At 48.8% G+C, this 23,268-nt stretch overlaps 1 protein-coding gene across 22 annotated transcripts in view; it reads right to left on the reverse strand.

Moving 5' to 3' along the window:
• Positions 1–15,035: 15,035 nt before the first annotated feature.
• LOC128698812 (carbohydrate sulfotransferase 11) overlaps positions 15,036–23,268 on the reverse strand; it is a 211,943-nt gene continuing 203,710 nt past the window's right edge. For all 22 annotated transcript variants that reach the window (XM_070097816.1, XM_070097815.1, XM_070097813.1 and 19 more), the window contains one exon: positions 15,036–15,483. In XM_070097816.1, coding sequence (XP_069953917.1) covers positions 15,293–15,483 — 191 coding nt within the window. In that variant the 3' untranslated portion in view covers positions 15,036–15,292. The remainder of the gene's footprint in view (positions 15,484–23,268) is intronic.

Raw genomic sequence — 23,268 nt, forward strand, 5'->3', positions numbered from 1 at the left:
ACCCAACAAAAAACAATATCTTTATGCTTGGTAAAGATGCAGCGTAGCCAAAGTTGGATACGGAGGACTAAGGGGTGAGGTGTATCAAATTTTTGTATAGCCTGTAAAGCACTAAGGGAGTCTGAGACAACCACAAATGATGACACAGGCATAGATGCAATACGGATAAGTGCTGTAAGGATGGCATAATTCAGCAGTAAAAATACTAGCCGAAGATAGTAAATGCCCTTGTACGACGCTGTCCGGAAACACTGCTGCGAATCCTACGCCGTCAGAAGACTTAGAGCCATCTGTGTACACAGCAATGGCATGAGAATGAGTGAAAGTGGTCAAGAAAAAAAGAGCGGGAAGCGACCGTAGACAGTTGGGCTTTCGAGCAAGGGAGGGAGAAAGAACAGACTCGAACAGCTGGAACTTCCCAGGAGGGTAGGGAAAAGTGAGATGCTACATGTACATAGAAAGGTGGTAGTTGAAGAGAAGACAAGAGCGAATGAAGGCGAAGAGAGAAGGGACGGAGTAAACAGGGGCGGCGAACAAATAAAGAATGTCTACTAATATCAGTGACCATTCTATAAATGGAAGGATTGTGGAGATCATGAGAGCGTACATAGTAGCGCAGGCAATGGGCATCACTGCGATCGGATAAGGATGGAATGTTCGCTTCTGCATAGAGGCTTTCGACAGGGGAAGAGCGAAAAGCACCAAGGCATAAACGTAATCCTTGGTGATGAATGGGGGTTAAGGCTAGAGAGAGTAGCAGGAGATGCCGCTGAATAGATCTGGTCACCATAATCAAGTTTCGATAAAATAAGGGTGGAATGTAGGCGAAGGAGGGTTCGACGATCAGCTCCCCACGAAAGATGAGCAAGGGTTTTAAGAAGGTTCAGCCGGCTGTGACAAGTTGCCTTCTGAGAGGTAATGTGAGGTTTCCAGGATAACCTACGATCAAAGAGGCGGCCCAGAAACTTTACTATCACGTTCAGGGATACGGGAGCCATAGAGGTACAAAGGATGATCGGAGATGACAGAGCGTCTAGTGAAAGTGATTTGGTGGGTTTTAGTGCTGGAAAATTTAAACCCACGTGTGGTGGCCCAATTGGAAACACGGTCGACTGCATGTTGGAGAGAAACTGTAAGGAGGCGACAGTCAGCGCCTGCACAGGCAATAGCGAAGTCATCAACATAGTGATGACCAAATATTTGATGGAAGACTAGTTGCCAAATCATTAATAGCAAGGAGAAAAAGTGTTGTGCTCAGAACACATCCCTGGGGGACACCTTCAGCTTGGATAAAGTCCGGGGAGAACACATTAACCCGAACACGGAAATGCCTGTCAGTTAAAAAGTCCTTAAGGAAGGATGGTAGATTGCCTCGAAGGCCTAAGGAGTGGGCTTGGGCTAAAATATTATACCTCCAAGTTGTGTCATGCCTTCTCAAGGTCAAAAAATATGGCAATAACTGAGTGGTTATTCGCAAAGGCATTACGAACATACGTATCCAAGCGTAGTAAGGGGTCTATGGTAGAACGTCCCTTACGAAAGCCATATTGACGAGTGGAGAGACTGTTGTGTGTCTCTAAATACCACACTAAACGTCTATTTACTAGGCGTTCCATTACTTTGCAAACTGCACTGGTAAGAGCAATGGGACGATAGTGGGAGGTTTCATGTCCCGTAGTACCTGGTTTGCGGAAAGGGAGAACAATGGCGGATTTCCACAGCTGTGGAAGAACTACTTGTGACCAAATAAGATTGTAAAGGCGTAATAGGACTGCAAGGGCTGACTGATGTAAATGTTGTAGCATACGAATATGAATGTCGTCGGGCCCAGCTGCCGATGATCGACAAGCTGAGAGTGTTGCCTCCAGTTCTTGAAGTGTAAAAGGCACATTATACTGTTCTTCTCTGAGAGAAGAAAAGTCCAAGGGTGCTAACTCTCTGGGAGACTTTGAGGAAAGAAATGAGGGGCATAGATGGAGTCCCTGAGAAATACGGACCAGATGATTGCCAATTTCATTGGCAACATCTAGTGGGTTTGCTATATCAACACCGGCAACCCGCAGAACAGGAGCCGGGTCAGGAGAATATTTACCACTCAGTTTTCGTACTTTTTTCCAGACTGCACTCAGAGGAAGCAGAGGTGATGGTGGAGACAATTTCGCCAGCAAGTGCGTTTAGCGTCACGGATGACACGGCGAGCGATTGCACGCTTCTGTTTAAAATCAAGGAGTCGCTCTGTGGTTCTATTGTACCAGTACCTGCCCCATGCAGCGCGTTTCAAACGTACTGCACGAGCACAAGCAGGAGACCACCAAGGCACGCATTTCTGAGAATGCCTGCCCGAAGTTTGGGGTATAGAATGAGAAGCTGCGGTGAAAACGGAGGACGAGAAGAGGTGTAAAAGCTCATCGATGGAGGACGAAGAAGGAATCTCTAAAAACAGTTAGGTGTGAGTAAAGGTTCCAATTTGCCTGATTAAATTGCCAGCGTGGGGTGCGAAGAGGTGGCGAATATGAAGGGGAAGTAAGAATGATTGGGAAATGATCTCTGTCTTGTAAGTCCGGGAGAACAGACCAAGTGAAGTCTAATGCAGCGGAGGAAGAGCAGACAGATCGATGCAAGAGAGAGTATGAGTCTGAGGATCAAAATGGGTGAGTACCTGTATTTAAAACATGGAGGGGGTGGGTGGCAAGAAAAGCCTCTAACTGAATTCCACGGGAATCACAGTGAGACCCCCTCCCAGAGGAAATGGTGGGCATTAAAATCACCAAGTAACAGAATCGGTGGCGGTAATGACGAAACAAGGAAGGCAAAATCTGGAATAGATAATGCCCGAGAAGGAGAGAGATATAATGAACAGAGCGTATACCACCTATGTAAGTGGATACGGGCTGCTGTGTAATGCAGCGAAGTATGAACAAATAGCTGATGGTACGGAATATCAGTGCGGAGAAGAAGGGCACTTTCATTAAAGGTCCCATCAGGAAAAGGATCTGAATAATACAATAAATTATAGCCTGAGATGTGAGAAATAACAGCAGAGTGTAATTTTGGTTCCTGTAAGCAAACACCAACAGGGGCAAACTGGGAGAGTAACATCTGAAGCTCACCCCGATTACCCCTGAGGCCGTGTATATTCCACTGTAAATAGGCCATGATTGGCAATGATAAAGATACTTGAAATCTGCAGGTAAGGGTTCCTACGGACTAGAAGGGTTAGAAAAGTCCACATGCGGAGGCAGTGGAAAATGTTCAAGCAGCGAAGGAACGGTGTGCTGTGAAGAAAGGAGTTGCGCAGATGGAGCAGAGGAGAGAGAAAGAGTGGAAGGTGGATCAGTGTCCATTGATGGTTTGGTCTCTGCAATATATTCAGAGATTGCTTCAAGTGTTTCGGAATTCAGAGATGTCGTATGGGAGACAATATTGGGAATGGTAGGGGGAGGATGAGTAAAGATGGGAACTGTATTGACTGTACCAAGGTAGGGGGGGCGAAAGGGTGGAGGGAACTGGAGAAGCGTGGCAGGGGACAGAAGAGGCAGGAACCTGGGAGGTGGCAGAAGAGGAAGAAACTTGGGAGGGAACAGGGGAGGAAGGTACATCACGAGGAGGAGGGTGAACCTCTGCACTTGTAACTGAGCCAGTGAGAGGGGAAGAACTAGGGACAGAGACAGGGAGGGTAAAATGAGGAGGTGGAAGATGGGTAGGAGGTGTTACCGGACCTTTTTTTTGACTTTTGAGAAGTAGAGGGACGATTGGGAGGAGGTGTCGTACGAGGTCTCGTTGATACTGAGGCTTGTGAGAGAACTCGAAGAAGCGAGATTAGACTGAGGCGTTGAAGTAGGGACGTCTGAGCCGAGGACAGCAAAAGGATTAGATACAGGAGTGATTATGGGAGAGGTAACCACAGAGGTGGGTGTAGAAGATGGGATACCAGAAGTGGGGGGGGACGTTTTGAAACACGGGAATAAGAAACACGTGGGAGTCTCCCTTGGAGGCGGAGATGAGAAACTGCCATGGCATAAGGGAGACCTTCTGTCTCTTTGAGGTAACGGATTTCCCGCTCGTTTAAATAGACCTGACAACGGCGAGAGTACGAAGGGTGAGCCTCATGACAGTTAAGGCAAGAGGGAGATCGATTGCAAGACGTATTAGAATGGTCATCGGCACCAAGGACTGGGCATTTGGCGATAGATCTGCAATATTTCGCTGGATGGCCAAATCGCCAGCAATTTCTACACTGTTGTGGTGTAGGGATCACCTTTCGAACTTTTAACCGATGTCCTGCTATATAAACCGAGGATGGGAGTTCTCGGCTGTCAAAAGTTAAACGACCCACATTGCTAGGGTATCGTTTCTGCCCACGGGCAGGAAGAACGTAAGTGTCTACCTTGAGGATTGGGAGATCTTGGAGTTCCAGCTGTTCTAGAATGTCAGTGCCACATGTCTGGAAATTTTGTTGAACTATGGTATGGGGCAGAATGACGGTACCACTACAAGAATTGAGGGAATGATGTTTTTCAAGAGTGACAGGAACAGTATCAATATGGGAAAGACGAGAGAGCTCATGAGCCTGGGTAGCATTCTGTACAGTAATGATGCGCATACCACTCTTAAGAGCATGAAAAGAAATACCTTTACCAACATGGCATAGGAGTGCCTTGCCAATACTATGGTCAGAATGATAGGCAGTAGAGGAAGTTGGTCGTAAAGTGAAGAATTTAGTCCACTGTTCAGTCTGAAACCGAGCGTGGAAAGGTAGTGAAGGACGTGTCGATCGTTTCTGAGAAGAACGAGAAGGTGGAGAAGTATCATCAGCAGGTAATTGTCGTTGGCGTTTAGGCGTGGGACCAGAGTTGGTCCGACGTGGAACGGGTCGGCGATTTGAAAATTGCCGCACCGTAGAGGGAGGCCGGAAGCATAGTCAGAGGAGAGCGAAGGTCCGATAAATGGAAGGAGTCAGTCGAGGCCTCAGTACCTGAAGTGGGCGAGGAAACAGCACCGGCATGAGGAATGTCTGAAGAGTGGTCCAAAGACGAGGCGGGGTCAGAACGGGGTGCAGTATCAAGAAGGGGCCCGGGGGTACCAGGTTCATGGACTAGGGCTGCCATGGTTAGGTTACTTTTCTTTTTGTTTAAGAAAAAAAAAAAAATAAAAAAAAAAAAAAAAGGGGGGACCGGGGAGGGATAGGTCCTAGGAGGAATGAAAGGGCCAGAAATCTCCCTCCGCGCCCAAGAGGACCTCAGCACTGCAAGTAGCGCAGATGCCGCATGGAACCCGTGCCATACCCTACCCATCATGCTAGTAAACTAACAATCCGGGATAGCAACCTCACATCTGCCGAGCTACCTCGGTGGACAAAAGAGAGGGCGGCCGGATATCCGCCACAAAGCATACCTTCTTCGGCCACCACCCCCGGAATTCGAAAGGTGGCTTCCAGAGATACACTCGTCGCCCGAGAGACACCCAAAGCTACTCCGGGATACCGGAGAGGGATCGGGACATCCCCAGGCGATCCAGATTCCACGGCAAACTACGCCACCGCTAAGAACCTCAACAGAATGGGATGGACCCCGGTATCCTTTCCTCTACCTAGGAACTAGCGCACCTGTGGGAGAAATCCCAAAGGACAAAAAGAGGAAGGGCAAAAGGGAGGGGTGGGGAGGGGGAGGAGGAAAGGAAAAAGGGGAGGATGGGATAGGGGAGGGGAGATTGGGGGGTAATTAGGTTCGGTCTGAGGAAGAAGACCCATAGGTCTAATTCCTCAGACCAAGAGCCTCTTCACCACGCCAAGGAGCCCCCCTTGAAGAGGTTTATCCGACAATTTCACGAGGTATACCTACACGTGAAAAAATATAGAAAATAAGGCTTCTGCGACTTCTATGGACGTAATGGATTTTAAGGGTACCACCTCTGGGAAGCTGGACGCATAGTCAATCATAGTTAAAATATATTTATGACCTGATGAGCGAGGTGTGATAGGACCAACTATATCTACTGCAACCCTTGCAAAAGGGACCGAGAAAATTGGCATCTTTACCATAGGAACTCTCCTAGTGCTACCCTTCTGCGTGGAAAGTTGGCATATGTGACATGATCTGCAGTACTTATAGATGTCAGAGGACATGCTAGGCCAGAAATATAGGTCCTTGATTTTATTATAGGTCTTCCTATGTGAAAAATGGCCAGAGACTGGCAAGTCATGAGAAATCTTTAAAATGGTTTCACTGCAATCCTGCGGAATGACTAACGGGCTTCGGCCAACGTCATTGGGTTTGTCTGCAGACACTATAGTCTTGTACAAAAGATCGTGTTTGAACTCAAACTTTGAAGAAAATTTCTCTGTATCACCCTGCCATTTGAAGCTAACTTCCGAGATTCCTCTAAGGAAGGACAAGTCTTTTGAAGACCCTCTAAATCTATGCGAGACAGCTCAATTGGCTTTCGTTTGGAAAGGACTAATGGGTGGATAGGCTTTACCTTAGACTGAGTTCTGGTAAGGACGTTAATTGTGTCTAGTTGAAAAGATTGTGCCACACGTAATTTTCCACTGGTGTCTGCGTTGTCCAGTTTAAGTGACTGACTTACTAAAGGTGTTACTGGAGTTTCGTAACCATCAGCTCTCTGATTTAAGTTATCGAACTGAATCTCATCTGGAACTATCTGTGAAGAAACAGATATTAGGTTCCAACCCTTTCTTGGAAACTCCAAATTCCAAACAGTCCTTCTCAGATGGGAAAGCAGCCCCTTGTATGTTCCCAACCAAAACAGAACACGAGGTTATCGGGGCAACTACGGCATCTACCCATCCTGAGAACCATTTGCACCTAACGAAACATCCGACTGTTGGAAAAGAATCGCTTCTTCCTAAATAGTCAGTTAATTTAGTGGACTTATAACGTGAAGAATCTAGGTTAGGGAAAAGCTTACTTGAGATAACAATACAGGAACATCCAGTATCTCTAAGAATGGTTGACACATTCATGCCATTGACTGTACCTTCACTAAAAGGTGCGTTTATGTTTGATTCAGTGAAACATTTACCGACATTTTCACCTTTTTTTTTTCCCTAGGACAGTCGGGCCTTCTATGACCCCACTCATTACAGTTGAAACACTTTACTGTGAAGGCCGTGGAATTCTTCGGTACGGAGGGTTTGGATCCCTCAGATTGCTTAGGCACAACAGGCTTATATCTGCTACTCTTTAGGGTAGTTATTATGAGCGCACACATATCAGCAGCTTGTGCCATTTCTGCAGCCGTATGAAAGTTTTGTTCTTTAATGAATATTCGTAAGTCAGAGTTTACAGAAGAAAGAAATTGATCTCTTACCATCAGGTCTCGTAAAGATTCGAAATCGTGGTCGATCTCAGCAATATCAATCCACGAATCAAATAATCTGAAAAGTGTTATGAATTTCATATAATTTTGATTAGGAATTATTTTAATGTGTCTGAACTCCGACCTGTAATGATGAGTAGTTTTTTTAAAAGCCTGAAGTATAGCTTTCTTTAACAGGCTATAACTAGAAATAACATCAGAGGGTAGAGTGGAATAGACATTTAATGCTGAACCTGACAGTAGTAAGCCAAGCCTAGTAGCCCAAGAATCTGATGGCCAGTCACAGAGAGTAGCAGTACTCTCGAATCGAGTAATATATGCCGCTATGTCATCTTGTTCTGAGAAAGGTGGTATTTGTGGCATCCTAATATTAGGTTCTTGGGAAGGGTATTCTAGTACCCCTTCATCTATTTTCTGCTTAGATAGTTCTATCTTCTTGGCTTCTAATTCCAACCTTGATTGTTCTAACTCCCTCTGCTTAGCCTGCTCTTCAATTTCCTTCATTCTGAAGGCTAACTCTCTTGCCTGAACTATCTTCTCTAGCTATCCTTTCTTGTTCGATTTTATCCTCCCGAGCTAGTCTTTCCTGTTCCTTTTTCTCTTCTTGAGCTAGTCTTTCCTGTTCTTTTTTTTTCTTCTCGAGCTAGTCTTTCCTGTTCTTTTTTCTCTTCCCTTTTCTCTTCAATAGCCATTTTAGTAGTAATGTAATTATCAAGGCTTTGTCCAGTAAATCCCATTTCCTTTCCAGCTTTCAACCAGAAGTCTAAAGAATCCATCTTGTAAAAAGAAATATTACACACCCAACTTCAACTATCTTAATTAAAACTAACAGGAACGTCTGTTACAAAAGAGGGACACAGTCCACACACTTCAAACTTCCCAAAGTAGAAAATGAAAACTATTTCTCCCTGGAAGAATACACTTGTGGGCCCAATAGCCTTCACTAAGCAAAATACACACGGTTCACACAGGAGGGGTTATCATCAAAGTTCCCCAGGTCCAACAAATAGGTAAACTTCTAAACCGAACCTTAGAACCAAACAACGGTAAGTCAACCAGACTACCAGTAATGACTTGACACCTCAACTAACTCACCCTTTTCTATCTTAAATGTTATACTCACAACCAGTTGAATCATCAGGACGGTGTTGCTTCAAGAGTCGGATCCTGGCAAGGTCGCCATTGTCAGTGGAACGCCTTCCAACTGAACAAAAGAAACTAATGGAAAAATAAATAAAGAAATGACTAGGAAAAATAAGAATAATGATTTTTGAGGATTTTACTTAAAATTTAAATAATAAAAAAAATGGCCTTCAGTTCTTGTAGTTGGGCAGGAGTAGGTATGGCCCTGGATAGATCTTCTGATATTATTGATGTAGGTTATCCTGGGCGGATGGTGATAGTCCGATGTTTTGGAATTTCCTACCACTTGGATGGAGCACCACAAGTAGAATAGGTAAGGGCCGGTAGTAGTAGAATAATGTTAATAAGTATTATTAACAAATGTCTTGCTCCTTTATCTGGCGTCTATCCTGGAAGACCACGCCAGGAACAGAGCTGGTAATAAGAAAAAATAAACTGGTTACCCATAGTCATGATAATATAACATTTAAGAATGGAAAAGAATGATAAATGCCAAAATCATTACTGGTAACCAGCAAACAAAAGAAAAGAACAAACAGTAATACTCCTGGTAGATCACCCTACCTGATTAGGAGAAGAGTGGAGGTGAAGTGACTCTCCAAACTTCAACCCACACCAGGTAAGGTCAATATTACCAGGAGTAGAAACTAACAAATTGGACACCAGGAACTAGTTTTGCCCCAGCCCGCCAGAGGGGGGGTGTGCACAACGTAACTCTAATGGTTCCTGGTGGCCTGAACAACCTTAACCCCACTTACGCCTGCTTTTTCCCTCACAGTCGCACTTGTCGAAGGCTTTTACAAAGTCTGTGTATACTATATCTGAATTTTGTTTAACCTCTGTAGCATTCAGGACCTTGTCATAGTGGTCCAGTAATTGAGACAGACAGGAGTGACCTACTATAAACCCATGTACATTAGCTGCCTGACTGCGGTGGAGTGTGGTTGTGCACAGCACCCCTCTGCTGTTTGTCAGGAGAGCTCTCATAGCAACAATATGGCGCTGAGTATCCGACGTAGGGTGAACACTGTCGGCGTTGAGCTGCTTCGTGGGGCGATTTCCCCCTCTACGGCACAGGTGTTACTTCCGGCAATCATCAGGGAAACGTACGGAGTGCAGGATGATGAGGTTTATGGTGTGGCCCTGAATGGGGCCTATCGTCTATTCGTCAAGTTAAATTCGACGGCTGTGTACGAGTCGTTAGTGACGAAATTTGAGCATGTGAGTATTGATGTAACTCCAGCTGTCAAAGTGCGACTCATAGACGTTTCTCGCCACTATACGTGGGTGAAGTTGCGCAATGTCCCCTTCGAGGCTGACGAGGAGGACTTACGGAAGGTGTTTGCAGCTTATGGTACCGTGCATCTGGCAACCCAAGGCAAGTGGGCGGCAGGTGCGTACGTGGGACGTCCGGAGGGTACATTCTCCCTCAAAATGACACTGAGGCACCCGATCCCGTCATACGTCGTGATGCCGGAGTTTAAGACCCAAATTCTAGTGGCGTATGCTGGGCAGCGACGGACATGCAGGTTGTGTGGAGAGTATGACCATATGGCGGCGACGTGTGGGAGGCAGTGGAGGGCGCCGGCGCAAACAGGTGGTGCACCAGTTACAGGTGTGGATGTCGTAGAGGAGAATTCCAAAGGAAACCGAGGAGATGGCCGTCTGTGGAGTGAAATTGTAGAAGAGTCTCTTGTGGTGCATGTTGGGCGGGGCACGAGTTGTGTGGAGCCGAAAATGGCCACTTTGCCGGTGACGGGGGAGGAAGTGCTCATTCAGCAGGAGGTGCAAGAGCTGGAGGAGGAGCTCGACGAGGTATTGAAAACTTTACCTTCTTCGGGCGAGGATAATGGCTTGGTCCGTGAAATGGTGCCTGAGTTGAAAGGAGAGTGTGGCGGGACAGGCACGGGAAGGAAGGAGGACAACTGCAGGCACAGAGAGGAGTCACCGAGCTCTGTGCGACAGGTCACAGTAGAGGTTGATGTTCACTGTGAGGAATCTTCGGTAGACAGTATGGCGGTAGAGAGTGTTACGAGGAAGAGGGCGGCTGCGTCAGACTCAGATGATGTCCTGACGCCCGCGCAGAGGTCTGGGAGGAAGGATGTATATTCTCGTGACAGCCAGGATAAGAGGCATCGAAGAGGGGGGGGGGTGGATGGTGACAAACCACATGTTGACCCTGGGGCAAGAGGCCCTGGGAAGGGTGAGAGGAGAAAGGGTTGGAAGCTTTAGAAAGGCCTTAAGTGCATGACTGTGAATGTGAATGGACTGTGTACTGGTGTGAAGAGGGAATGCTTTCGTATGCTCTTACGTCGATACAGAGTGGACGTAGTCTTTCTACAGGAGCATAATTTCAGGGAGGGTAGAGTGCTCGAGGTGGACGGGTATACGGTGTTGACTCTGCCATCGGCACGTTTGAAAGGTGGTGTGGGTTTATTGATAAAGGAGGCGAGCCCGTTTGTGTTGCAAAGACGTGAAGGGGGTGGGGGGGGGAGGGTGTTGCGTGTGGATGGGTGGTGGATGGGGCAGAGGGTAACCTTTGTAAGTGTGTATGCACCAGCTGAAAATGATATGAAAGTCAAGAGGGATTTTGTGTGTGATGATCTAGTTTTTGCTTTCCGTGGTTTACCTGAAGTGGCCATCGTAGGTGGGGACTGGAATTGTGTGATCAGGAGAGCGGATGTGGAACCACGAGGGGCGGGGCATATGTTGACAGCATTACGCAATCTTTTGGTGGACGTTCAGTTGAGGGATGTGGTAGGTGGGGGAGCGTGGGAGGTGGAGCATACTTTCGTGAGGCGAGGTTACGCAGCTAGGTTAGACAGGTTGTATATATCTCATAAGGTATTGTCAACGTCTGTCCGTACTATTGAACTAGCTTTTTCAGATCATAGGGCGGTTGTCGCAGAAGTAGAGTGGGATTCTCTAGCTTGTATCTCTAGGGGATATTGGAAATTAAATACGAGTCTGTTGGAAGATGAGGAGGGGTTGGGGGGTTTTACGGAGCTGTGGGAGAGATTAACTGAGGAGGTACAAGGTGTGGAGGACGTGGTGACGTGGTGGGATGGTGTGGCTAAGGACCGGATTCGGCATTATTATGTGAGGGAGGGGAAAAGGATTAATTCTTTAAAATTTGGGTTGATTAATTATTTGGAGGACAGGTTACGGGGTTGTTATGTAAAAGGGACAGTAGAGGGTGTCTATCCGATGGACGACATTATGATACTTAAAGAGCGGTTGCGGGAAATTCAGGACGAGCGGTTCCAAGCGGTGAGAGTAATGGCGGGGGTGGAGGAGGTGTTATGGGGAGATAGGCCGTCTTCGTGTGTGTTGCGCAGACAAAAACGTCGGCAGGCAACAACTATTCCATGTTTGGAGGTTCTTGAGTCGGTGGGAGGGTATAGGGCGGGTCAGGTTATCCACACTACGGATGGGATGGGGTTGTTTGCGGATCAGTGGTACGAAAAGTATTGGCGGGAGGAAGGGGTAGGATTAGGGGATTTAGAGAGGGTGTGTGGAAGTGTGCCATGTAGGTTAGGACACAGTGATAGGGAAGCTTTGGGGGGGGACATAACTGAGGGGGAAATATGGAGAGCTTTGAGTGCCATGCAAAAGGGCAAAGCACCGGGAATCGATGGACTGCCGGCGGAGTTTTATCAACAGCATTGGGAGTTAATAAAAGTTTTTTTGGTGAGGTTACTGAACTTGATGAAGGTAAGGGGAAGGTTGGGTGAAAGACAGGCAACAGCTGTAGTTGTTTTGGTACCGAAGGGTAAGGAACAGCGTTCGCTCAGGGACTATAGAACAATATCGTTGTTATGCGCGGATTATAAGTTATTTGCAAAAATTTTAGGAAATGGGATCAAGTGTGTTGTATGGAGGGTTGTATCAGAAACCCAGTTTGGGTTGCCAGGTAGGTCTATGGGGGTGGGACATGGTCTTTTAAGGGATTTCGTGGAAGAAAAAGGGGGGGAAGGGGGGGGGGGGTTGGTTGCACTAGACTGGCAAGGAGCTTATGATAGGGTGGAGCAAGAGGCGTTGAGAGCTATCCTTAGGAAACAGGGCTATGGGGAAGAAATAGTGGGATGGGTAGAGGCGTTATATAGAGGGGCAATGGTGAGAGTACAGATTAATGGAAGATTAGGGGGGAGGATTGTAATGGGCAGAGGTCTTAGACAGGGGTGTCCTATGTCACAGCTTTTATTTGCATGCATACAGGACCCCTTTTATAGAATGGTGGAGCGCCATATGGGCGTTAGTGAAGGGGTTGGGGGGGTACTGAGGGCGTTTGGCCTGTTCTCATAGGGTATGTGGATGATACCACTGTATTGGTTAGAGAGGGGATGTCCATAAATGCCTTAGATGGAGTGGTCGACACGTTTGCATGTGCGACTGGTATGAGGGTAAATTCGGAGAAGTCCATGGTTATGGGGTTAGGAACTTGGGGGGAGAGGGTCGAGTGGGGTAGTGCAGTCGTAAAGAAGCGGGTGATGTCATTAAAAATTTGTGGTCTAATCTATGCTGATGATCTTGAGGTTGCACGTGTTAATAATTCGGTCAGGTTGGTAGAAAGGATACTGGGTCGATTGGGAGCATTGCGGCCTTATCATTTGACCCTTGTGCAGCGTGCCATTGTAACTAACGTTTTATTGTATAGCAAGGTTTGGCATGTGGCTGCCGTGTTCCCTTTAACGGGGACGGCAATTGCAACTATACTTAGAGGGGTTTTTAAATTTTTGTGGGGTTCAGGTTGTGACTGGCTTAGAAGGGATGTAGTAATGTTACCTGTGCGTCAGGGGGGGTTGGGTTTAATGAACTTAAAGAGGAGGGTTAAATGTATCTTCATTAAAAGGGAGGTGATGAGGGAGGGTGTGAGTGGGGGGGGTTGGTTAAGGTACACAATAAATTGAAACGCATGTTTTCTGGGACGGAGTTGAGGGAGTGTGAAACTATTTTGAGGGCAGTGGTGATGGTTAGGGATCTGGGTAAGGTAAAAATAAGTAGGCTGTGTAGGATGTCGGCGGAAAGGGTTGTGGCTCCGGTGGAGGGGATTTTCCCCATGTATGACTGGGGATGTATATGGAGAAGGTTTGGTAGGTTAAGGTTACAACCCCATGGACGTGAGGTGATGTATCGGTTTTTGCATGGGATTTTACCATCGGGAGTGGTCTTACGAGCTAGACGGGTGGTTGAGGGGGGGGGTATGTGGAATATGTGGCGGGGAGGATTCTGCATTCCATGTAGTGTATTTTTGTGAGGGGTTGGGGAGCGTCAGGGGTTGGTTGAGCAGGGTGTTGCATAAGATAAGTGGTCAATACTTCTCTGTTCTGCGGGCATTGAGTCTTGATGTGGGGGGTATGGATGAAAGTATTATTAGGGCTGTGGGGTACATTATGGTAGATTATGTCTACATTATGTGGGGAATGAGGGGGAAAGGGGTAAGTGAGGTGAAGAGGAGGGTATTGGCTGTTACGTTTTATAAAACGTTGTGCCGTAATAGAGAACTTTATGGGAGGAGGTGGGAGCGGGATTTCTCTGAGGGATATAGAGACCTTACATTAGAGGTTTTATTAAATTTGTAAATTGGGTGGGTATATGTTATGTTGATGGGCTGTCAGGGGTGAAAACGGGGTCGCCTCCTGGTATGTAGCGGGTGAATGTGTATGAACTTGGGCGTATGATGTGTATTCATGGTTTGTGACGAGTATACTCTATATATGTGTTTGATTTTGCAGTGGGACATTGTTCTATGTATGTTATTCATATGCATGTTTTAGATGCTTGTAGAGGTGTCAGTGTGTTGGATCCTTGTTTATTAATATATTCTGTGTTTGATGAACATATTGTTTTTACCTTATTCTCAATACATTACGTTAATTGTATTTAACGTATAAGGTGTCCTACTTTATAATTTACAACGGGACAATATATGCATATTATGGTGTGTTTTGTTAATCATATAACAATGCAATTGGAATTAGTCGTTTATTGGTTATCATAGGTGTAGGGGTTTTCATGTATGGGTGAGGAGGGATATTTGTGTTATCTCAAGTTCATGTTTGTGTGGTTGTTAATGATTTAGTCTGTGTAAGACCTGTTTTTGTCTTTATCTATCTCTTGTATTGTATTGTTCTAAATAAAATATAAAAAAAAAAATAAACCCATGTTTCCCTGGGTTGTGTAACTGATGGGTATCTAGATGGTTGGCGATCTTGCTTCTTAGAACCCTTTCAAGATTTTTATGACGAGATGTTAGTGCTATCTGTCTGTAGTTCTTTGCAATTGCTTCACTGCCACCTTTGTAGACAAGGGCTATGTCTGTTGTTTTTAGTGAGTGTGGGATGAGCCCTGTGTCCATGCTCCCGCTCCATAGTATGATGAAAGTATGTGACAGGGGCTTCTTGCAGTTCTTGATGAACACGGAGTTCCATGAGTCTGGGCCTGGGGCAGAGTGCAGGGGCATGTCATTTATTGCCTTTTTCAAAGTCTTGTGGTGATAGGATAATATCAGAGATTTTTGAGATGACCAAATTTTGGGTCTCAGTCAAAAAGAATTCATTTAGATAATTCAGAATATTTTTGATGTCAATATCATGAGGAGATGGCATACCATTATATGTAACAGCATAGCTCCGAACACTTGACCCAAGGCATACATCAAATCAATAACTTCAATATCAATTTTGCGTCTGGTGGCTAGTCTAAGATTAATTTTTAGGAGCTTAAACAAAGAGCCATTCACGACCTCCATACGACATTTAACAGATCCATGTAGGAGTGTGTAGCATCAGTGTGGACCCCTCATGCGATATTAAGTAGAAGTTGAGCAGTTGAGGTACGTGGAGGCATCATAGTCGAAGAGAAGGAGGTCTACTCGGTACAGGTCGAGAAGAGCGTTCATCTGTGAGTTCGACAGTTGGCACAACAGCTTCACCGCTAAAGCCTCGGTCGTCTCCCCAGTAGACCTGTTGATAACTTTGGGTTGAATGATGCCGTCGATCTCTGTAGGAGTAACAGAGAGACTCACTAAATATTATTTTACTGTAGGATAAGTAGTGTTAGTGTAGCAGTGTTACTGAAAGATTGATACTGTAGCAATGTGACAGTAGTAGAGTTACTGTAGTGGAGTTACTGCAGCAGTGTTCATGTAGCACTGCTACTGTAGTAGTGTTACTGTAGCAGTATTACTGTAGCAGTGTTACTGTAGTAGTGTTACTGAAGCAGTGTTACTGTAGCAGTGTTACTGTAGCAGTGTTACTGTAGCAGTGTTACTGAAGGATTGATACTGTAGTAATGTGACAGTAGTAGAGTTACTGTAGTGGAGTTACTGCAGCAGTGTTCATGTAGCACTGTTACTGTAGCAGTGTTACTGTAGCAGTGTTACTGTAGCAGTGTTACTGTAGCAGTGTTACTGTAGTAGTGTTACTGTAGCAGTGTTACTGTAGTAGTGTTACTGTAGCAGTGTTACTGTAGCAGTGTTACTGTAGCAGTGTTACTGTAGCAGTGTTACTGTAGTAGTGTTACTGTAGCAGTGTTACTGTAGCAGTGTTACTGTAGCAGTGTTACTGTAGTAGTGTTACTGTAGTAGTGTTACTGTAGCAGTGTTACTGTAGCAGTGTTACTGTAGCAGTGTTACTGTAGTAGTGTTACTATACCTGCGTTACTGTAGCAGTGTTACTGTAGCAGTGTTACTGTAGTAGTGCTACTGTAGTAGTGTTACTGTAGTGGAGTTACTGCAGCAGCGTTACTGTAGCACTGTTACTGTAGCAGTGTTACTGTAGTAGTGTTACTGTAGTGGAGTTACTTCAGCACTGTTCATGTAGCAGTGTTACTGTAGCAGTGTTACTGTAGCAGTGTTACTGTAGCAGTGTTACTGTAGCAGTGTTACTGTAGCAGTGTTACTGTAGCAGTGTTACTGTAGTAGTGTTACTGTAGCAGTGTTACTGTAGCAGTGTTACTGTAGCAGTGTTACTGTACAAGTGTTACTGTAGCAGTGTTACTGAAGCAGTGGTATTGTAGCAGTGTTACTATAGTAGTGTTACTGTAGTAGTGTTACTGTAGCACTGTTACTGTAGCAGTGTTACTGTAGCAGTGTTACTGTAGTAGTGTTACTATACCTGTGTTACTGTAGCAGTGTAACTGTAGCAGTGTTGCTGTAGCAGTGTTACTGTAGTAGTGTTACTGTAGAAGTGTTACTGTAGCATTGGTAATGTAGTAGTGTTAAGCAGCGCCATCCGCAGCAGCACTGCCATCGCCACCGTTATGCGCCACTGCAGCAGTGGTTCACCGGGTGCAGCAGCAAGCCACCTGCAGCTGGCGTTACCGCAGCAGCAGTTACCGCGTTGCAGCGCCACTGCAGTGAGTGCCACTGCAGTAGCGCCAACCGCCAGTTGGCGTTACCGCAGGCGTCCACCTGCAGCAGCGTGCCACCTCAGCCGTTGCCACTGCAGCAGCGCCACCTGCAGCTGCACATCCGGCAGTTATGCCTTCACCTGCAGCAGCAAGCCACTGCAGTAGCGTTACCTGCAGCAGCGTTACCTGCAGCAGCGCTCACCTGCAGCAGCGTTCACTCGCAGCAGCGTTTCACCGTAGCAGCAAGCCACTCGCAGCTATGCCGTTACTGCAGCAGCGTTACCTGCAGCGCGTGCTACTGCAGCAAGTTGCCACCTGCAACAGCAAGGTCCACCTGCAGTAGCAAGCCACCTGCAGTTAAGCGCCACTGTTAGCAGCTTGCCACCTGTAGCAGTGTTACCTGCAGCAGCATTACCTGCAGCAGCAAGCCACCTGCAGCAGCGTTCACCGGCGTTAAGCAGCGTTCACCGTAGCAGCGCTTCACCTGCAGCAGCAAGTCCACCTGCAGCTGCGTTTACCGTAGCAGTGCCTCCGCGGTTGCAGCCAGGTTACCGTAGCTGTGTCCACCTGGTAGCAGCAAGTTACTCGTAGCAGCGTTACCAGAGCAGCAAGTTACTGCCAGCGTTGGCAGCAGCAAGCCACTGCAGCTAAGGCCGTTACCTGCAGTATGCCGTTTACTGCAGCAGCGTTACCGCAGCAGCGTTACCTGCAGCAGCAAGTTACCGTAGCAGTGTTACCGCAGCCATCAAGCCACCTGCAGCAGCCGCCACCTGCAGCAGCGTCACCGCGGAGCGAGCGTTACCTGCAGCAGCTGCCACTGCAGCAGCCACTGCAGCGGCGTCACCGCAAGTAGCCACTGCAGCAGGTGTCCACCTGCAGCAGCAAGTTACCTGCAGCAGTGCTTTCACCTGAAGCAGCGTTACTGGCAGTTAGCGTTCACTGCAGCAGCAAGCTTACCTGCAGCATGTTGGGACGCTCGGGGCCGACTCGATACCTGTAGTAATGCGATTAGCAGTAGAGCCACTGCCACGGTGGAGTTATGCAGCAGTTGGTGCGTTCATGCAGCACCGTCACTGCAGCAGGTTACCGTAGTAGTGTTACTGTAGCAGCGTTACTGCAGCACCGTTACCGTAGCAGCAGCAGTTACCTTGCAGTAGCTAATGTTACTGCAGCACCGTTGCCACCTGTAGCAGCAAGTTACTGCAGCAGAGTTACCTGTAGCAGTGTTCACCGTAGTAGTGTTGCCTGCAGTAGTGTTACCTGCAGCAGCCGCCACTGCAGTAGCGTTACCTGTAGTAGCGGCGTTCACTTGTAGTGTTACCTGCAGTAGCGCCGTCACCTGCAGCAGTGTCCATGCAGCACCGTTACCTGCAGCAGTAAGCCTCACTGCAACAGTGCCACCTGCAGTAGTGTTACCTGCAGCAGGTTGTTCGCCGTAGCAGTGTTACCTGCAGCAGCGTTACCTGCAGGCAGCCAAGCCACTGCAGTAGTGTTAACCGAAGCCTTGCTTGCGTTACCTGTAGCAGTGCTTACCTGCAGCAGGTGTTACTGCAGCAGCAAGAATTACCTGCCTGACTGATTAATCCGTAGCAATGTGACAGCAGTAGAGTTACTGCAGTGGTTTGCCACCGCAGGCAGTGTCCATGCATCAACTGAGTTACCCTGCAGTAGTGTTAACTGGGTAGCAGTGCTCCACTGCAGCAGTGTTACTGCAGGCAGTGTTACGGCAGCCAGTAAGCAATCAGCTGTTAGCGTTGCCAGCAGCAAGGTGTTACGGTAGTAGTGCTTCATCCGAAGCCAGCAAGCCTTACTCGCAGCAGTGTTTCCATCTGCAGCAGCAGCCACCTGCAGCAGTGTCCACTGCAGGTGCAAGTGTTACTGCAGCAGTAAGTTACTGGTAGCAGTGTTCACTGCAGCGAGTAGTTACCTGTAGCAGTAAGCCGTTACCTGTAGCAGTGTTACTGTAGCAGTAAGTTACTGCAGTAGTGTTACCTCGTAGCAGTGTTACCTGCAGCAGTGTTACTGTAGTAGTGTTCACTGAAAGCCAGCGTTACTGCAGAAAGCAGTGTTCACCTGCAGCAGTGTTACCTGCAGCAGCAAGCCACTGCAGCAGCAAGCCACTGCAGCGCGGTTATCTGCAGCACTGCGCCTACCGTAGTAGCGTTTACCTGTAGCAGCAAGTTACCGTAGCAGTAAGTTACTGCAAGATCAGGTGTTACTGTAGCAGTGTTTACCTGCAGCAAAGTGTTTCACTGTAGCAGCATTCCACTGTGGTAGCAGCAAGTTACTGCAGTAGCAAGTTACTGCAGTAGTGTTCACTCGTAGCAGTAAGCCACTGCAGGCAGACGTTGTTGCAAGCATCGTTACCGTAGCTGCAAGCTAGTTCGTAGCCAGGTTGCCAGAGCAGCGTTACCGTAGCAGCAAGTCTACTGTAGTAGTAAGCCTACTCGTAGCAGTGTTACCTGGTAACAGTGTTACCTGTAGTAGTGTTACTCGTAGCAGTGTTACTCAGCAGTGTTACTGGGTAGTAGTGCCACTGCCAGTAGCATTCACTGCAGCAGCAAGTCCAACTGCAGTGAGTGTCCACCTGCAGCAGCAGTCCACTGTAGCAGTGCCACTGCAGGTGCCAGTCGGTAGCAAGTGCCTTACCTGCAGCAGGCCAAGTCGGCCACTGCATGTTAGTGGGTCGACTGCAGCAGCCAAGTTGCCAGGCGAGGCCAATACTGCAGCAGTGTTACCTGTAGCAGTAGCCACTGCAGCGAGTGTTACTGCAGCAGGCGCCACTGCAGTTATCGTTACCTGCAGCAGTGTCATCAGAACAGTGTTACTGCAGCAAGTGCCTTCACCTGCAGCAGTGTTACTGCAGCAGCAAGCCACTGCAGCAGTGCCACTGCAGCAGTGCTCAACCGCCACTGCAGTGCCACCTGCAGCAGCAAGCCACCTGCAGTTAGGCAAGTCCACCTGCAGCAGCCGTCCACTGCAGCAGCAAGCCACTGCAGTAGCAAGCCACTGCAGCTGCAGTTACCTGTAGCAGCGTTCACCGTAGTAGTGTCCACCTCAAGCTGTGTTACCTGCAGCAGTGCCTCACTCGCAGCAGCGTTACCGGGTAGCAGGCCGTTACCGGCCTGACTGGATACCGTAGCAATGCGGACAGCAGTAGAGCCACCTCAGGTGGAGGACCACCGCGAGCAGCGTCCTCATGCAGCACCTGTTACCTGTAGCTGCGTTACTGCAGCAGCGTCACTGCAGCAGCGTTACCGTGCAGTTAATCCGCTTCACCTGCAGCGGCGTGCCACTGTTATGCCAGCCGCCAGCTGCAAGCCAGCCGCCAGTCGTAGTAGTCGCCACTGCAGCGGTAGCGTCACTGCAGCAGGCAGCCTACCTGTAGCAGCGGCCTGACTGCAGCGTGCGTTTACCTCATAGTAGTGTTACCTCGTAGTAGTGCTTCACCGTAGCAGTGCTTGGCCATTGTATGCAGTGTTCACCGGTAGTAGTGTTACCTGCAGCGTTGCTACTGTAGCACCTGTTACTGTAGCCGTGTTACCTGTAGTGAGTGTTACCTGTAGCAGGTTGTTACTGTAGCAGTGTTACTGCAGCAGTGCGTTACCTGTAGCAGTGTTACCTCAGGGTAGTGCTTTAACTTGCAGCAGGTAAGTTACTGCAGCAGGTGTTGCTGGGTAGGTGTTGACTGCAGCAGTGCCACTGTAGCAGTGCTTACTATCAGTAGTGTTACATTGCAGTAGTGTTACTGTAGCAGTGTTACCTGTAGCAGTGTTACTGTGGCAGGTGTAATCCTGTAGTAGTAAGTTACCTATACCCAAGTTACTGTAGCAGGTTGTTACTGTATAGTGTTGGCTGTAGCAGTGCAGCTTACTGCAGCAGTGTTACTAGTAGCAGTGTTACTCGTAGCTTGTGTTACTCGTGCGGAGTAACTGCAGCAGTGTTCATCGTAGCACCTGTTACCTGAATCATGCAAGGTTACTGCAGTAGCAGTTACCTGTAGTAGTGTTACTGTAGCAGTGTTACCGTAGCAGTAGCTTTGCCACTGAAGTAGTGCTTCAACTTGCATTCAGTGCCACTGCAGCAGCAAGCCACTGTAATAGTGTGCCACTGGTAGTAGCAAGCCACTGTAGCAGTGTTACTGCAGCAGCAAGCCACTGCAGCAAGGCCTACCTGCAGCAGTAAGCCTACCTGTAGCAGTAGTCCACTCGTAGTGGAGTTAATGCAGTTATGGTCTCCATGTAGCACCTGTCCGCCAGCAGCAAAGCCACTGCAGCAGGTTGTTCCCAGTAGTAGTTTACTGTAGCAGCATTACTGTAGTAGTGTTCACTGTAGTAGTGTTACTCGTAGCAGTGCAAGCCTACCGTAGCAGCAAGTGTTACCTGGGTAGCAGAGTGTTACCGTAGTAGTAAGGCCACCTGCAGTAGTGTTTACCTGTAGTGTGCCGTTACCTGCGTATCAGCAAGTTACCTGTAGTAGCTGTTACCTGTAGCAGGCCATCCACTGCAAGCAGCGCTTCACCGGTAGCAGTGCCACTGCAGCAGCAAGTTACTGCAGCAGCAAGCCACTGCAGTAGTCAGCCTGCCAGTAGCAAGCCAGGCTGCCAGTAGTGCTTGCCATCTGCAGCAGCAAGTTACCGCAGCAGCGTTACCGTATGCGGTTACCGCGTTGGCGTCCACCGGCAGCAGGCACCAGCTACCGTCATCAGCAAGCCGCCACTGCAGTAGCAAGCCACCTGCAGCAGCGCTCTGCAGCAGCAAGCCACCTGCAGCAGTGTCCACCTGCAGCAGTGCCACCTCGCAGCTGGCAAGCCACCTGTAGCAGCGCCAACTGGCAGTAGCAAGCCACCGCAGTAGTAGCCTACCTTGTAGCAGTGTCACCTGCAGTAGCAAGCCGACCGCAGCAGCGTCCACCGCAGCAGGCCGTCACTGCAGCAGCGCCACCTGCAGTTGCGCTTCTGCAGCAGCGGTCACCGCAGCAGTGTCCACCGGTAGCAGCGTTGCCTCCGCAGCAGCGTCCACTGCAGCAGCCATCAGCCACTGCAGCGAGCGCTCTGTGCAGCTAAGCGTCCAACCGCAGCAGGCAGCCACCTGCAGCAGCGTCCACCTGCAGCAAGCGCCACCTGCAGCAGTGCCACCGTAGCAGTGTCCACCTGCAGCAGTGCCTCCGCAGCAGCGCCGCCACCGCAGCAGCTGCCACCTGTGTTGCGCTGCCACCTGCAGTTAGGCGCCACCGCGCAGTTGCTTCCACTGCAGCAGCAAGCTTGCCACTGCAACAGGTGCCACTGCAGCGAGCAAGTCCACCTGCAGTTAGGTGCCAATGCAGCAGTAGCCACTGCAGCAGCAAGCCACTGCAGCAGTGCCACTGCATCAGCGCCACCGTGCAGCGTTACCACTGCAGCAGCCGCCACCGTAGTAGTGTCACTCGCAGTGAGCAAGTCCACTGCAGTAGCGTTTTCCACTGCAGTAGCGTCCACTGCAGCAGTGAGCTGCCACTGCAGTAGTGCCACCTGCAGCGCGGTCCACCGCAGCAGTGCCACCTCGTAGTGCGGCTCACCTGCGGCAGTGTCCGTGCAGCGACCGTCCACTGCAGCAGCAAGCCACTGCAGAAGCTGCCACCGCAGCAGTAAGTCCACCTGCAGCAGCAAGCCACCTGCAGCAGCGTTTACCGTAGTAGCGTTTCCACCTGTAGCAGCGTCCACCTGCGGAGCCAGGCGTCCACCGGTGCAGCAGCGTTCACCTGCAGCAGCAAGCCACCTGCAGCAGCGTTCCGCTGCCTGCAGCAAGCCACCTGCAGCTAAGCAAGTCCATCCAGTAGCAGCAAGCCGATCTGCAGCAGCAAGTCACTGCAGCAAGTGCCACTGCAGTTAGCGCCAACTGCCACTGCAGCAGGCCACTGCAGCTAAGCGTTCACCTGCAGTTAAGCGTTCACCTGTAGCAGTGCCAACTGCCACCGCAGCAACGCCACCTGGCAGTAGCAAGTCCACTGCAGCAGGCTCTCCGGGCAGCAGCGCCACTGCAGCAGGTGCCACTGCAGCAGGCCGCTACCGCAGTAGTGCCACTGCAGCAGCAAGCCTCACTGCAGCAGCAAGCCACCTGCAAGCAGCGTTCACCTGCAGCAAATGCCGCTGCCGTAGCGTCAACCGCAGCAAGTAAGTTTACCGCAGCAAGCCGCCACCTGCAGTAGTGCCACCTGCAGTAGGCGTTCACTGCAGCAGTGCCACTGCAGTTAGCCGTTATGTTACCAGAGCAGTGTTTACCGGTAACCTGCGGTTACCTGTGAGCAGGTTGTTACCTGCGGTAGTAGTGTTAATGTAGCAGGTTGCCACCTGCAGTTATGCCGTTACCGCAGTTAAGCGCCACTGCAATAGTGCTTCACTGCAGGTAGTGCCACTGCAGCAGCAAGCCATCTGCAGCAGCAAGCCTACCTGCAGGC

This window comes from Cherax quadricarinatus, chromosome 59 (assembly GCF_038502225.1).
Source record: "Cherax quadricarinatus isolate ZL_2023a chromosome 59, ASM3850222v1, whole genome shotgun sequence".
Lineage (NCBI taxonomy): Eukaryota > Metazoa > Arthropoda > Malacostraca > Decapoda > Parastacidae > Cherax > Cherax quadricarinatus.